At 31.8% G+C, this 17,242-nt stretch overlaps 2 protein-coding genes across 3 annotated transcripts; both read right to left on the bottom strand.

The window, feature by feature from the left end:
* Positions 1–2,262: 2,262 nt before the first annotated feature.
* LOC114372057 (alpha-mannosidase I MNS4) lies at positions 2,263–10,819 on the bottom strand. The gene is made up of 16 exons (XM_028329446.1): positions 10,496–10,819; positions 10,328–10,420; positions 10,147–10,233; positions 9,762–9,852; positions 9,505–9,560; positions 9,149–9,221; positions 8,497–8,606; positions 8,059–8,109; positions 7,031–7,119; positions 6,814–6,895; positions 6,600–6,713; positions 5,248–5,327; positions 4,792–4,927; positions 4,088–4,158; positions 3,737–3,983; positions 2,263–2,908 (listed from the first exon to the last, which is right to left on the bottom strand). Exons 1-16 carry the CDS (start codon positions 10,733–10,735, stop codon positions 2,669–2,671), a joined length of 1,860 nt encoding a protein of 619 aa, XP_028185247.1. The 5' UTR covers positions 10,736–10,819; the 3' UTR covers positions 2,263–2,668.
* Positions 10,820–11,642: 823 nt separating this feature from the next.
* Positions 11,643–14,833, bottom strand: LOC114372333 (rRNA-processing protein EFG1-like). Of its 2 annotated transcripts, none has more exons than XM_028329832.1 (7): positions 14,591–14,833; positions 14,256–14,516; positions 14,023–14,161; positions 13,635–13,749; positions 13,277–13,340; positions 12,922–13,182; positions 11,643–12,011 (listed from the first exon to the last, which is right to left on the bottom strand). In XM_028329832.1, exons 1-7 carry the CDS (start codon positions 14,729–14,731, stop codon positions 12,006–12,008), a joined length of 987 nt encoding a protein of 328 aa, XP_028185633.1. In that variant the 5' UTR covers positions 14,732–14,833; the 3' UTR covers positions 11,643–12,005. The 2 variants fall into 2 exon arrangements, with proteins under 2 accessions (XP_028185633.1, XP_028185632.1); XM_028329831.1 differs by having other exon boundaries at positions 12,922–13,188; positions 14,591–14,832.
* Between the last annotated feature and the right edge of the window lie 2,409 nt (positions 14,834–17,242).

Below are 17,242 nucleotides of genomic sequence, written 5' to 3'. Positions count from 1 at the left end.
AAGGTTTAAATTTTTTATGTATAAAAACAATTTTTTTTCTATTTTTTCTCCCAACAAAAAAAATATTTTATTAATCATGCTTTCTTTTCTTTCTATTTTCTTTCATCTTAATTTTTTTTCTTACCAAACAAACCTTAAAGATTTTTTCCCTTACCCTTTTAACCTTTTCATCTATTCAATCAAAGAATTCCCTTTGACAGGACAGCATCATGGTGCTGTCATAGAATACTTTGGGGAATTCTAAGTTGCCGTTAGGTTTACTTTTACCTCAAGTACTCTGTTTAATATAAAATACTACTGTTTACATTAGAATTTAATTATAATATGTATTACAATAACTACTAAAAAAATTATAGTCAAAATAATTTTTAGAATTTAACGATGACATGTAAAATAATTTTATACAGTTATTTAATTATTAATTACTATTTATAATTACATAATTTTTAAGATAATTTTATAAAAATTAATAAATAAATAATAATTTGGGATTAGATGAGAGAATAAAATAGTGCATAATCATTTTTTTCTAATTTCTAATTGGTTGATTTTTATCCTAACCATGTGTGAAAATTGAACTTTATATATTATTTTAACAAAAGGGAAGCAGGGTAGGGTTCGTAGGGTGGCCAAGTTTTCATGAGAGAAGCCACGCCGTATGAACAAGTGTGCCCGCAAAATACATGGTAAGAGGTCGTAGTCTCATAGACTCTTGCCTCAAAGTTTATATTTATGTCTAAATCTTCGGAGATTTTCTTTTTTTGTTGTCCTCAAAATACAAGATTCTTTGTTTGATAGCCATTAATTAATATTTGGAGAAGAGGTAAGCAACCTTTATAGAATTTCAGAGTGAAAAGTCGAATGGATGAAGAATTGGGACTCTAAACATGCATGAACAGATTAATTTTACCCCTTTACTTTGATAACTTTTGATCTCAACCCCAGTTTGAAGAAAACTTGGACTAGTGCTTGCGTGTGATATCTTTTGGGATATGTACCATGCAATCCATCAAAAAATCATTGTTAGCACCCTACATATCCAAGGATATCGCACGCTAGCCAAAGTCGAAAACTTGATATTGTTTAGAAAACATAGAAGACATAGTTCTTCAACTTCATGTAATGTGTACCGTTCATAAAACATAAGGCCAAAAATATAAAAATGAAACGAAAATGATTCTGCGAAGCCCGGGTTTTGGTTTAGGATTTTTATTCCTGGTGTGGCTATAAGCCTATTGGTTTGTCCACCTTATAAAAAAAGAGAAAAAGAAAAAAAACTCCTGTAAAATAAAACACATTACCCGGCTTGAAACAAGTGAAGGCAAAGGCAACTTAGGGAAGAAATACTTCCTTCAACCATGTTAAACAAATCAAGTTGGAAATCTAGATATATTTGTATTTTTAGTATATAACTTTTTGAGAGATATTTTGTTTTTTGAAGGAAAATAATTATTCCATTAAAAGATAAATAAAATCTTTGGAGTCCATCTCGAACTCAAACCACTTTAACTTAAAAGTAAATACTATTTCCATTTTATTTTATAAAAGATAAATTATAATATAAAATATATTCCGAGTTATTTCTTATATAAAAAAAAAAGAACAGATAGTATTAAACACTTATTCTATCTATTAATTATTTGTTTTTTAAAATAGCAATTTATCAAATCTAAATTTTCAATCATATATTACTACCTTAATCATGTCTTTAGTCTCAAAAAATGGATATGAATCTAATTTTGATCTCCCAATTTTAAAAAAGTCTCTCTAATTTGAAAAAAAAAACTATTTTAGACCCCCAGTTTTGAAAAAAAAAATCATTTGTCCCTTAATTTTAGTGTTTAGGGAATGAAAACATTTTTTTCAAATTTGAGACTTTTTTTTTAAGAAAAAAGAGGACCAAAATTAGATTCACCCCAAATTGTAAGATCTAAAGCCTATATTATTTTAATGATCACACCAAATTCTAGATAAATTAAAAAAATATAAATATATAATGGTACAGTCAACATTTATTTATATTTTAAAAAATACAATATCCATTAAAATGAAATTGACTGGCGAAGACCAAGTCATTTTTTAAATCCAACAATTATAAGCTTAATCTATTTAATGGAAGTTTTCAATTCAACAATTGAATTTATGAAATTTGATATTTATAAAAACTAGATTAAATTTAACAATACTTAACAGTAATCCTCTTGGAACAAGTGAATCCTCGTGTATGTGTCTTGCTTGATCTAATGGAAGATTGAGATTTTCTCTTCTATCAGCAATTCAAATTATGATCTAAATTCAATAATCTGATAATACCTATGTCATGTACACTGATTAAACCTCTCACAATAGGTTTACAAGAGCCTTAGGAAAAATGATACAACAAAAATAATTACATTACATTCTTATACATGTGCCCGATGATTAGGAGGCAGGATATTAGTGGGTCAGTTCATCCATAATTTAACTCTTTCAGCTCCATGCTCTCTGTATCAACAGTTGCCGAAATTATCAAATGCATACTTTCTCAATTAGACAGACTAACAAAACTTGAATTTAAATTTCAGGTGGGTGAGCCTGCCCGAGTTTTAGAAGTACAACCCTTTGAAGTTGAAGAGTATATTCTTCCCCACCAATCCTATTGCATAACTGAGATCTTATAATTCCTACTTCAAGGAGTATCGCTTGATTCATTTGTCTGACTATCATTATGATTACTGCTATTGTCTTCTGGTAGCAAATTGTCAGAACTCTGGTCACGGAGAACCAATACTGAATGGCTTTGCAGTTGCACAGCAGTAGTTGATTCTTTCTGTTGGACTTGGTTGGTTTCATAATCATGACGTTCATCAGTTGGATAGGCATATAATATACCAAACTTCTGTCCATGATTTAATCCTGGGCAGAAACCCTGCAGAATTATAACAAAATACTCAACATAAAAAATTGCTCCAAATTGAATTGCAAGAGAAAAATAAAAAAGAAATTCCCAAAATGCACACAAACACAAATCAGATTTCTACGGAACCATTTGCTATTTATTCTTGAATGTATCCATAATTTCATTATCCATTGGCATTTAATTGTGAGCTAACATTTATGTCACTTCCAAGTTAAAACATGCTTGAGAGAAATTAACGCGAGATGCTTGGCACTGGAGCATTGACTGATGAAAAGTCAGTAAAATGTTAGACCAATGCTGAAATTTCACACTGTCTGTGGCATTATGGCTTACAGACCATAATGGATAGGATGCTAATACATCAACCCAAGCAGTCTGATCAGGTCATAATGTCATATTAGACCAAATAAACTACTTTGTTTTGTTTGACTCGCTGCTGTGAGAACCTAAACACAATCTGCAAGTTGTAGAAAATTCCCAGCCCAATGTATGCGAGACTTGTCAAACACACCACATAGTAGCCATTGTGATATTTCGTAGTTTTAATCTAATTTTGAACTTTGAAGAGAGAATGGCTAACAGACTCTGCCAAAACTAAACCCATTTTTTTCTTCTAATAACATGCAGAATAACAAATAGAAAATATGCAGTGAAACTCAAATCCTAACAAAATAACTTGATTTCTAAACTTGTTTTTAATGAAACAAGTGTCAAGAAATTTATCCATTGCATGCCCTATAGCGAGATGAATGAAAGGAGGGAAATAGAAGGTCTAAGTGTGATATTTGGCACAAGTAATATGAAAGCCAAAGTCAAGAGATGGAAAGTAAAGAGTACCTTGATCAAACCTGAAACAGCACTTGGCTCAACAGTAGTGTAGTCCGAAGAATAAGTAGGTTTAGTCCAACTCTCATAAAATCCAGTATCATTGGATTCTTTCTTATCTTTGTCAGACTCTGGCACAAAGTATGTTTGTCTCAAATCACCACTTCTACAATAAGCCCCATAGTATAAACAATGTTCCCTCACTAAGGAGATTTGAGGAGTAGCAGGCAGTAAATGACCTTCAGTGCTAAATATGTACCTGTTTCACAGAAAAATGTAAAACAAGAAGTACCTTAATTTTGTTGTAAATAAAGTTCAGGCAGTAAATGACCTTCAGTGCTAAATATGCATAAGCTCACTCACTTGTAAGGCCCATTTTCCACAAGATTGTCAGGACCCACAGCCAAATCAAACAGAAGCCACAGATACTTGACCTAATTGTAGCATAGGTTAGTAGCAGCATTTTTCTTTTAAATAAATAATAGAGGGGGGGAAAAGACAAAATATGAAAGGCAAGACAAATGTTAATGGTAGTAAGAGGCATAGTTTATAAAAGAAAGAAAAGTAGAAACTCAAAACAAAATGAAATTGATAGACTTAAACTCATTCCCGGATTTCCACTTGACTACTTAAGCTTCTAGGTAACTTCGTCCTTGACATAATATCAGCCTCATCTAAAATCATAATATCCCGCACAATTGTAGATCTTATTAGAGAGATTATTTAGAGCCTAAATAAAAAAATCAATCTACCTATCTTGAGCAATGATCTTACTTGACAAGATAACTTTCTGATTATTTACAACAGTAGGTACAACATATATACAGACATGAAAAATAAATTATGTAAATGCTAACCTATAGATTTTAGGCTACAAATCTGTACATAATAATATGAGGGAAATTAGGAAAAACTAATCCAAATAAATAAGGAAATATTCCATACATAATTACATGTTACAACAATCTTCAATAAAATACAACTGAAGAGATTATGTTCTTTTGTTTTTTGGTTTGAAAAAGTTTAGGGCTTGTGTTCTCAAAATTATGCCATGAATTTATTCTTACTGTCTCAGCTAAGAAGAAGCTCTCCATGTGATCTTCTTGTTGGTGATTCTCAACATCAGAAATGTGACAATATCCACAAGGGCATCGAGTTCCATACTGTAAACTAGCAACCATGTCCCTCCCAGCATCGAGATATCTACAAAGAAACAGATAAGACAGAATCTAGTTTCATGTCAAATTGTCAACAAAATAAAACTTACGTCACACCTATCAACAAAAAATTCATAGAAGTTCAACAAGAAAGGATAATCCCAATTTCTGTTGTTTTTTTGTCAAAAGTAAAGGGAGGAAAAAACATTACAAGAAGTAGGCAACAAACATGAAAAGAGAGGATCTTTAGAGAGAGAAAAAACAAGGCTATAGACAATCGTAGTACGATAATCAATATTAAAAAATCAAACATACGGAGCTAAATGTTACAATGATAACGCAATTTAAAGGAACATATAAGCAAACCTAGGATCTCTGGTAGCTTTGTATAGCCAATAGGTGCTCTCGATTAGCTCTGGCCGCAACGGGTAACTCTTCTGCCCATGCTGATATATATATATATAAACAGTTCATAAATATTAAAGATAACCAACCAAAAGATTACAAAAAAAAGAAAATAGTAAGATGCTTTCTGTCTGCAAGATAATATAGACTTGGCCAAACGTAAAAGAAAATGAAGGGCCACCAACTGAATTGCTGGTTATATCTTAAAATCTCCCACAGTCAACCTGTCATTAAAATCTTGGATTGCTCAAAAGAAAAAAACTGACAAGACAAACCAGTTAAGCCTATAGTAGATTAAACTAATGTTCATCTCATGAATAGTTTTAGTATCAACACTATTTGCAAAGTCCTATACCTCAAATTGCTTCTTCTCTCAATATTATGTTTAGATCTAACTTCAAATAAGTACAGCCCTTGTTCTTGCATGGAAAGGCAACTAGCTTTCTACATTCCCATGGAACAATTTTTTTAGGACTCCTGATAATCATTGGGTGTGTTTTGCTATGAAGAAGTTCTGTTTCAAATGCTTTACCACTGTGCAGTCTATTAATAATGAATAGCCTAACTCAACTTCAAAAGTAGTTCAAAGAGAGATGATTGCCAAAATCTTATAACTAGTATTTTGGCCATATTCCTATCCAATGTAGGACATCTCAACATACACCTAGGACTAGACAACTAGAGCGTAAAGTTTGCAACACCGAACATCTGCAAATGTCCCAACATTAAGACCCAATAAACTCTTATACTATCAATATTAGAAATAAATTGGGTCTAACTCAACTTCAAAAGCTAACACATCAGGATTGGCTAGGCTCTAAAATTAACCGGACCTCAAAAGCTAGCTGAAGGGAAGATTATCTAAGTCTTATAAAAAGTATTTTGGCCATATTCCTAACCCATATGGAACATCTTAACATTGTCTAAGAAATTGGCTTTACACTTTTGGGATAGAATTTAGTTCATTACTTCTCTTCACAGTACTGCTTGTGCTTTTTCAAGAGTGTCTCATTAATGAGCAGCATTGTTGTGTTGCTGATTTCTGAAGTTCCCTTTCCATCCTGACATTAGAGGATATCCCCATGGGGTCATCATTTCTTGCTTACGAGATTCATTTTTGATGAAACAAGATATATTTATGTGCACAGAGATTTGAGATATAAGTTTATTTAAGAGGACATCATTTAAACTCGGGTGCAACAAAACATCAGTTACCCTACCCTAAAATGCAACTAATAGAAAGAAGGCTGAAGGTATAATTAAGCATCGTTTTAACAGCTATATTGGCCCCCAGGTTTTAGGACTAATTATACCTGAACACTGAGACTAGCAAGATTAAAGCCCTCAGGAGTAAAACCATATCTTCTCCAGACACTCAAGAAGGCAGCATGGGTGCGAATTGCGGGATTGATATCTCCAGCTAAAACCTTGAAAAAATACACGTTACAATTATCCCCACCATGATATTATTATTTATCCAGAGTCAGCTAAAAATACTATTATATTAAAAACTAGGAAAATGAAAACCTGAAGGCCAGGCCAAAATGCCTGCAGGCTGTTAAATAATGGCCAGACAATAGCAGCAGAATCCATATTCACTTCCACATACCTTGAAACATAAACACAAATCAAGAGTTTCAAACTTGAAATACATTTAAAAATAAACATACTTACACATTTCAAAAAACGATAGACAGCGAGTCAAGTATATTTACAGGGTGGCAACATAGCCACAAGCTTTTACCAAGGGTCATGGTAAAGATAATGCATGGCAGCAGCATAAGCTTCTTGGAATATATACAAGTACTCCTCATCTCCAAATAATAAATAAGCCTGAAAGGTCGTACATGGAAAACAAAATCAGAGAACTTGATGTATATCAACTAACAAAGTAATGCCCCCAAAAGAAAAAATAACAAAAAAAGAAAAGAAAACGAATTCTAGATAAAACCATCCTGCCTAGTTAATAACATTCAAAAATTGGTCAATCAATAGCCACTAGATGGCTAGATAAATTGGGTATATAAATGTCCTTGAATTGAAAATATTTTTAAATATTTCAACCTATAATTTCATTAAGCAATTTCCCTCAAAAAGGGTCTTTAACTTTAAGAACCGCATGTTTTATATGTTGTAGAACCAATGAATCATATACATAATGTCAGCAAAAAATAGAGCTGAAGAGTGAAAATAAGTTGGCACAAACAAGCAGACTAATTTTAGAATATGTAAACAAAATTACAGTCCTCAATGCTACCTCTTTTTACTCTATTAAAATGTCTTTTTGTTAAATAAGTCCTAAATGCATAAAAAATTCCGGGGAAATCCTTCATGCTGAATTGAAACAAGTGGCAGAATAGCAATAGGAAGAATACAATGCTTAGCAATTTTACTTGTTTGTTTCTGGTAGATACAGGAAGAAATTTATATTTTTTTAAATACTATGCTAAAAGACAAAATAATTAATAGATAAAGAAAGCACAGAATAAGATTTTTTCCCTAAATCAGATATAAATTTGATATCAAACTAGATAGTAAAGCAGAAACAGCGAATAAAACAAAAACAAATGTGTTCACACAAACATGCACATAGAGAAATACATTATCACAAAATATATGTATACAAAAATCCTAAAATAACTCAGGTATATTTTAGTTTATCAAATTAAATCAAACCATAGTTCATTTGCATAATCATAGGAAATTAGGAATTAAATTTTTATTACAAATTGCATCATAGAGGTTACACCTTACTAAATTTATGTTACTAACCTTCAATAGATACTCATAAAAAGAGTCAATACTAGTTCCTATCCCAGCATCCTGCAAGTAGCCAAAGAGATAGCTGTAGTAGCTGTTGATTCACAAAAATTGGAAGAATCTATGTCCTAATTGTAAAGTTACACATATTAAAGAAGAGAAAGATCAATGGGGCAATGAATGCAAAATAAACTGTAAACAACTGAAATTGCTAACATAGCTTTGGTTAGGATTAGGATCCCTGTACATTTATTTAGACCAGAGGAAAAGGGGATGTATAAGTGTTTTACAAGGTAGTACACTTTTAGATAAAACACAAGTACGAAAAAGAGGCACTGTAATTGGTACAGAAAGTAGAGCATCACACACACACACACACACACACATGTGTGTATGTATGTACATGTATGTGTATATGTATATTTTCAACAAATAATATATACTTTGTACCTTTTGTGTCCATTCACCTGTAAAAACATTAATATGAGCACCGACCAGGTTAAGCTTTGAACGCCGTGCCCAAAGTCCACGCACTGCATTCTTGGTAACTTGTTCAAAAACTGCATGTCAAAGAAACAATCGGATAGGATTTTAAGTAACAAACAGATATGAAACAATACTCCCCATTATTCAGACCCCAGAAAATACAAGAGACCAAATACAACTTGTGGACCATAGTTGCTCCATTAGATGAGCTGGAAGGGGAGAACGCAAAATGGATTGAAAATATTTTTTACTATCAAGAGAGAGAAAGAGAGAGTTGGAATAATTTTTTCTCTCAAAAAATGTTTGCTCCATTTTCTCTGTTTTTTTACAGAAAAAAAAGAAAATACAAGTGCAAACATACAGCGACTCTGCAGAAACAGCCAACAGAATAGAACACTAAACAAAAGCAATCAATACAATCCTGTCATTTGTTGGCCTACTTCAATCATATTTGTCACTTGTGAATGATATCTTTGATAACTTCTAGAGTTATTTTCCCAGTGGATACACTTGCTTATTCAAAACTTTAGTTCATATATCTTCTCAAAGACAATAACTTGGATTCCTTGCATAATGTATGCTTTCAATAGACCTAAAGGGAAAATGGCAAACTCACTAGGATCATTTGTCAATCGGCTTAGAACTCCAAATTCAAGAGTCAAGGTCCCACCACCAGCTGTTGAAGTTATCTAAGCACAAAAGTACTAACTTTTAACACAATATAAACACAAAAAATAGTTGAAGAAATATGATAAACAAAACAAGATCAGAACTGATCTCAGAAAATATTCTGTGTTTCTCAAAAACAAAATAGTGAAGCAAAGATCAGTTTCCGAACCATCTCCTGTGCTAATTTTTGCATTTGCTTCTTATATCATTTGAAATTATCAGCCATTTTAGCAGATCAGTGACTAGGTTGAAGACCCACATATTCTAACATAAAAGGGGAAGCGTAGGAGAAGATTGTTTTACCTTGCTTTCATGTTTATCAACTCCATGTAACAAGTTTACAGATCCAAATGGAATTCCTGCAAAACATAGCACATGAAAGACAACATACGATGAACTATTACCCTTTGTTTGGATGAGGGGGGAAAATAAGGGAGAGGATAAAATATATTTAATTCTAAAAAACATGAAATAAAATAATCCTTTCTGGAATTAAGGAAGATGATTATGAGAGCAAATTTACTAAAAGACAAGCATAATTGTGTATGATTGAGTAATACCTGTAGGGGTATCAAATGCAGGTAACAACCTCCTGGCAAGATCTTCAGCTAAGTTTAGTAACTGATTATCATACAACGGAACTCTCATGCCCTGCAGACAACAAAATGCAAAGATAAATATTGAAGACCTTAAAACACTATGTACAAATATATTCTTATTATATGCATTAATAAGAGAAATGAGTCATGAGATGCCAAACTCAGTACGCAGGGAATGCATGGATACTACAACATCAACAACCAAGCCTTTTCCCCGTTAAGTGGAGTCAGCTAACATAGATCAAATGGTGTATAATAATCTATATTCAGTGTGTTCACTTCTAAATTGTTATATGCAGGTAAATGTTAATGTAATGATGTGGATTGTAGAATGAGTGAGTGATACCGAAGCATAATCAGTGGCAATAAGATGAGCTGAAAGTAATCCTCCGAGGACCCTGATAGTAGTCTCAAAGAGAGAAACCGTTTTATTCTGCAAAGCAACCCAGAGCAAATATAAATACGGAAATGTATGAATGGAATTATTAATGAAAACAAAAAATGGTTGGACGAATACTAATACTCACTATATCAAAGCGAAGATTTTTACCAATCCATTCAACGGAAGCAGAGAATCGTTGGCGGTCACCAAGTAAAGCCAAAGTGTCTAAAGAGTCAATCTGATAGGAATGAATGCATTGGAATTAGAATGAAAATGATTTGATTTGATTTGAGATTGGGATGGGAATACGAACCAAGGTTAACGCATAGCCACCAAGCGTATCATGTCCTGCGCAGGAGAGAGGTCTCAATTCATCGAGGGGGAAAGCGTGGTCCATGTATCCATTAAAGGCGTGATAAAACATATCCTTAACCTCATCTCGAAGTTCTTTAGCTTCTTCTCGAGAAACGCCATCGGCCACAGCCAGAGTGAGAGATGCCATGGTTATGGATAGTAGTAGCAGCACTGATCGGATCTGAATAATCCCTTCCATTTTGCCCTCACTGCACCTTCAATTCACTTCCTTCCTAAGTCCATTCATCGTTTCGTACCCTTTTCTACTCTAATTTCTAACCATTTACAATTTCAATAAATACCGCTTTTTTTAGGTCTGGCTAAAATTTTAAGGCTTTTTTATCCATCGTAAAATAGACAACAGTAAACCTTCTCTAAATTGATAATGTATGAATAAAAGGGGCTCTCAGTTTTTTTTTTTGTTTAATTATAAATCGTTTTGTTTACAACTATGTAAGTTTCAATTTATACTAAAAAATTATTTTAAAAAATTCTGACTAGTTAATGGTGTTTTACACTAAAAGTGAAAATTAATAAAGAATAATGTTAATATCATGAAGTTTTGTTAACTTAAAGAGGTGTTAATTAATTGATAAACTGATTAATAACATCAGTAGTTTTGATTTTAAAGAATATAATTTCACCGTAAAATATTAGGCCAAGAGTTACGATATTTTGGCCTAAAAAATTAATATTTAAAATGTCATCAATCTTACTATCGTCCGAATTTAGACGATAAATATTATTATAGTCCGAATTTAGACGATAAATATTAAAGAGGGCAGAATTTTACATTATTAACTAATTACAAATTATCATTAATATAATTTTCAAATAATTATTATAAAAATTAACAAACTTATCCTACATTACTTTTATAATTTATATATAATTAAATAACAATACAAAACACCTTTGGCATCACTTGAGAGGAAGCCAAACATGTTAATTATTTGTCCCGCCAAAATTATCTTGTTATGATTTTTGTTTCAATCAAAAATTTCATTTGATCCCTAAATGCATATTGAAATAACATTGTATGCACTGTGTGTCTCAAGCATCAGAAAGAAACAAATTATATGAATTAAAATTCAAAAAAAAAAAAATTCATGACAAAAAGCGTATTTTAAGCCTTAGTATCGTTCTTCACGCATCAATTGCTCCAAACATCGTACTTGCCGAATGCAGATGCGACAGTACTCCCAAAAGGTAGAATATTATCCCACAAAATAAATCAGAATTCAATATATTTTTTTACAGTAAGCCATGGTTAAATATGAAGACCCGGCAGAAAAAAAGATAATCTACAGTAACGAATTCTTGATCTAACCTAACAAGTCAACAATACATATGATCATCATATTAACCAGTGAACCTGGCTCCCGGCAGGTAAGACAACTGTAAGAAACTCGAATGAATGTGACGGCAAATCCAAGCGCTCATTGTGTTGCTCAGTTTAGCCACTATGCCTACACCTGGAGAATAAACATGTATTACAATACAATTAGAGACCGAAAGAAGACAAAGCAAAGTAAATATTGAATGCATTTGATGAACAAGGAACTTGGTTAAGTGTTCTACAGCAGAAGACATCATTCGTGCACACTGATGCTATGATGTATTATTTTATCATCCTATTCCTGTCTCACTTCATACTTATTTTAGGGAGTATTCGTCAATGGTGTCATGTCATAGTTGCAAACCCAAAAATGCTATATATCAGGACAATGCAATGGCTGCTATATTGAAGATTAAGGATACAAGATAAATAATTTATACAACCTACAAATGTTCAAAATTTAAACAATCGAAGTTAACAACATTTTCATTAATAATCAAAAGTAATTGTTATAGCTGTCAATGTAGAGCATAACTAACAAGTTAATCAAAATAAAAGTCAAGTTGCATAAAAGGAGGGGGGGGGGGGGGGGGGGGGGGGTAAACAACAGAACAAAATTAGAGGGCTGTGAAACTGTGATGTACAGTTGTGCACAAAACTCGCGAGTCCTGCATTGACTCCCAGTTCACACAGCAGTTTCCTCCAGTCTTCAACAAATCCCAAGAAACTTCTTTGAAGAAGACCAGCAGGATTTTTTTATTCCCAGATATGCACATTAAACTACTGATTATCAGCATCCACATATGGTAAAAGTAAAACTACAGGGTATGGGCCTCATATTAAACAAGAATAAAGAAAGCCATTACTTTAGATGCAAAATTCATTTTATCAACAATATGCGCAAGAGGAGAAACTAAATGAACATGACAAGAGTGTGTAAAGATGTTTCCAGACCTTCCTATCAACAATAAATAGAATAATAAGATAATTTGCAATAAAAAAAACCAAGGTTAACAAAAAAACAAGACTGAGCATAAGTAATAAACCTGCTTCTTTCTCTTCTTAGGTCTTCTCTTCCTCCGTGGCTTGTGAGCATCGGAGTTGGAGCTTAGACTACTACCATGACCAGTCCCTGATCTTGAGGGTCCCCTTACTTTGAAGTCTGAGCTGCTTTTGCTATTTGATGTGTTGCTCGATGTGGAAATCTCAGATCTCTGTCTAGATGAATTTTGGCCAGAAGAAGACCCAAACCTTGACAACTTCATGTTTGAAGGGCGAGGAGGAGGCATCAAAGCTCTAGCAGAAATCTGCCTCTATAAAAAAAAGGGTCAAGATTATATATTTAATAATAGGGAATATTGGGAATTAAAACAGACACAAATAATTACACTTACTGCAGACCTGATTTTTTTCGTCACTGGACATGCCAGACACGCCTTTCCCAGAAGCACTAGAAGCCTGCTCTCTGTAACCAATAGAAAACTTTATACACTTGTATAATCAAAATAAAGCATGTTTGAATCATCTAAATCATTAATGTAATTCCAAATTCCCTAGCATAAAGTAGGACATACGCCAGAAGTTTCACAAAAAAGAAAAACTGGCTTCCACTTCATGATTAACAAGAAAGGTTGATTCTGCTACACTTCTTTAACATTCTAATTCCGTTTACCTTAATGCATGCAGGATATATGTATGTATGTATGTAATTCTCATTGATATAATTGCTGAACTATTATAAAATCTCCACTCCACTGACCTTGCACTTTTGTCTGTCCATTCATCATCCGCATCTGCTTCGTCACTAGAACTCCCAGCAAGGAAAAAATCATCATCACTCAGATCCAAAAGACCATCATCCTCACTGCCAGTCTCTGCCATAGCAGCACGAAATCTTGTTGACATTTAATCAAACAGGAATGTGCCATAAATAAATAAAAAGGCATATTAATTATATTTATTATAAATACAAAGCAGAGCTTCAAGCACATCCATGTGAGTCGACCTGGTTTTCCTAATTTCTTTTAGGAACTCATATCAACTAGGGCTCACACAACTAAAACCAATCTCTTGTAGAGTGTCACCAATCAACATTCTAGAGTCATATAAATGATGGCACGGATGATACAAATTCAAAATTAACAAACCTTCTAAATCCTTGCCACTTGCAGCAGCTGCAATCAACCTATCTTCAATCTGTTTGCGCAGCCCATTTCTCCTGTCAACTATCTCCGAATCATCACCGGCGGTAAACAAAGGCAAATATTTCTCATTTTTGGGAAAATACTGCAAATTAAATTTGAATAATAACAAGATATTTTACTGTCAATATTTGTCGTGATTTCAACGCAACAAAATAAAAAGAGCAGTGAACACAGACCATGACATATTGAAGATCCTTTTTGAGAGAGGAAAGCTGGTCAGAGTAAGGTTGGGCAGAGGAAGAAGAGGAAGAAGAAGCACGGTGCAGTTTCTCGAGGCGTCTGATTCGTCTTTCGATTTTCCTCCTCTCGAAGAACTTGATCTTCCGGTCGCGCAAGAATATCTTGCGTTCGGCGGCGAGGCGCGTGTGAATCTCCTGCTGCTTCTTCAGTGCCTCCAACTTTTGCTCCTGCGCCTCGCGCACCTCGGGAGGCAGGTTCTGCAATACCAGTTCGGAGAAATGAATGGAAACGAATAATCAAATAAGGTTAGGATTAGGGTTAGGGTTGTTACCTTGCGGAGCATGCGCTCAAGGGATCGAATCTGGTTTTTGAGGGAAACGGAGGGTTTGGACTTCTTGGCGATGCCGAGAGGCTTGGAGTTGGATCTACGCGTTGCGCTCACGCGCCGCTTGCTGTAAGCACCGTGAGCCATAACTGTCTCAAAGCTGGTTTCTCTCCTGAATCTGTTTTGCTTGTTGTTGTATTGTGCCGGGCGTCTTATCTTACCCTCCCAAACCCCATGGAGGGATTCTGTATGAGAATTTAGAAGGTTGAGTTATTTTCATGTAAAACTATAATATTTTTAGTTTTTAATAAATTCAATAAAAAAATGTTCTTAACAATTTTTAAAAAATAGATGCTATAAATTTTAATTTTGTCTAAATTTATTCTTAATCTTTTTAAAAAATAGTATACTAATCCGTACCTCTAGGTGTCTTAGGTTTACTATTTAAAATTTTTATATTATTATAATTTTTAAGATATTTGTAATTTTTTATTTAAATATATAAGGTAAATAGTCATTTTTGTATCTTAATGTGTAATTTACTGATAAATGTGTTCATAAAAGATAAAATTATAAAATTTAATCCTTGAAATTATAAAAAGTGCGACAAATATATAACCATTAACTTACTTTCATCTGCCACCATTAATAAAATAGTCTATATGGTACGTACAGAAATAAAGTTTGTATTACTAATTGGCGTGGATTGTGAGCATAGGGACATATTTGTAATAATATTTTTTTGACATTTTGTCTTTTCATTCTGTTAACAAATGCGTCCGAATAATAATAATAATAATTAGTCACAATCTATTATTAACCTCTGAAATATATTTGTCGTGTTTTTTATACTTTCGGAACTAAATTTATTTTACATTTTCATCATTTGTTGAGCGAGTGAAAAGACGAAAAGTGAAAAAAATATTATAACAACTATGTCCACGCACGTGTTAATGGGATGAGAAAACAAAAAATAAAAAAAAATATTATAATAAATATATTCTTATACTAAACAATCATTTCAATAACAAATTTCTCCCTCCATATATATTTATTATATTTTTTACATTTTCATAAACTAAATTTTATATTTTTATTTTTACAATTGTTAGTAAATTACACATTATCATATATATATATATATATATATATATATATATATATATATATATATATATATATATATATATATATATATTCATGCAAATGTATGTGTGCCTATGTATGAATATGCGTGTACTTATAAGAATATTTATAGGTATTAAAACAAATAATTATATCATATGATTATACTAAAACAAATATGATTACAATATATACTTATATTAAAAATAAATAATTTTAAATTTTATATTTATAATGAAATTATATTAGAATAACTAAACTTATATTAAATTAAAATTATGTAAGTAATTTCAAATCACAGTTGCTATTCGTAACTTTGAGTTATTACATACTTATGCTCTTTTAGTAAGTAAATAAAGTAAAAATTAATTTATTTTACCTTTTTAAGACTTTTTTATCATATTAATATAAACTATTAAACACTGATCCGTGATTAAATTTGTCAATAATTCGGAAAATTCATTAAAATATAAAGTGCTGAAATTTTGCTATAATTCAATTAACAATTAACGAATAAAGGAAACACTGTCGATTTCCTTTCTGTTATTTTTGAATTGATTGATTGAATGATTTATTTTAATTTAGACTTTGTCTGTTTGACTTTAATAAATGGAAGTGATCAAATAATACATTTTAATTCAGACTTATTTCATTTGGTTTGATTTACATTTAATAAAAATTCATCTAAAAAAATTATAATAATTACCAACAATTACCTTAATTATATATTTTTATTGATTACATTAATTTAAAATATTATTTACCTTTATTTAAATTAATCTTACTTTTGAAAAAAATGTCATACTAATCTTAGTTAATTCAAAATTAGAATATATATATATATATATATATATATATATATATATATATTATAATTAACTTAATTATAATTTTTTACAATTAAAAAAATAATTTTTATGATTAAATAATGCAGAATTGACGGTGATATCTTCAAATTCAAATACAACTCTTAACTTTCATCAGCCATTGATTTATATATTCCCGAAGGATTTGCAAGATGAATATATTTTTATAATCTCAAAAAAACTTAAGAGTTGAATTTGAAGATACCACCCTCAAATTAGAAAACATATCCATCTTGCAAATCCTTCGGCAATATATAAATCAATGGGCTGATAAGAGGCTGAAATTTATATCAAAAATGTCAAGTTGACACGTATACTTCGGACTGAGAGAATTTTTATTTGATCGCCACGTGACTACCAAATCAAAAAAGATATTGATAAATTTTATTATATTAAATTAGATAAGAACCTTTAACTTTAATTTCAATTCAATATTTCAATTAATCCTTCAAATTTTGGTTCCTTATTTCCACTTTTTGTTTTAGTTTAATCCTCAAAGTTTATGAAATTTTATTTAAATCTGTTCTATTATATCAAATTGATCCTTCCAATAACTTCGTGAACTTGGTGACACATAACAAAACTGTGAGAAATTGATTTGTTGTTACGTCAGCCAAGATTATCAGTTTGACACCATTAGTGCAAAAAAATAATAACGAAACAACCA

Source organism: Glycine soja, chromosome 10 (assembly GCF_004193775.1).
Source record: "Glycine soja cultivar W05 chromosome 10, ASM419377v2, whole genome shotgun sequence".
In the NCBI taxonomy this organism is placed as follows: domain Eukaryota; kingdom Viridiplantae; phylum Streptophyta; class Magnoliopsida; order Fabales; family Fabaceae; genus Glycine; species Glycine soja.
Note: the sequence above shows the minus strand (reverse complement) of the source record. Positions and strands in the feature narration are given on the sequence as shown.

Excerpts from the sequence above, each read along its gene's own strand:
- LOC114372057 (XM_028329446.1), bottom strand. The coding sequence starts at position 10,735 with ATGGAAGGGATTATTCAGATCCGATCAGTGCTGCTACTACTATCCATA. Across the intron at positions 9,222-9,504 it reads TTGATAAACATGAAAGCAAG|ATAACTTCAACAGCTGGTGG; the intron begins GTAAAACAATCT and ends TTTTGTGCTTAG. Across the intron at positions 3,984-4,087 it reads GTGGAAAATGGGCCTTACAA|GTACATATTTAGCACTGAAG; the intron begins GTGAGTGAGCTT and ends TCTGTGAAACAG.
- LOC114372333 (XM_028329831.1), bottom strand. The coding sequence starts at position 14,731 with ATGGCTCACGGTGCTTACAGCAAGCGGCGCGTGAGCGCAACGCGTAGA. Across the intron at positions 14,162-14,255 it reads AGGATCTTCAATATGTCATG|TATTTTCCCAAAAATGAGAA; the intron begins GTCTGTGTTCAC and ends TTTAATTTGCAG. Across the intron at positions 13,341-13,634 it reads TGGACAGACAAAAGTGCAAG|AGAGCAGGCTTCTAGTGCTT; the intron begins GTCAGTGGAGTG and ends TATTGGTTACAG.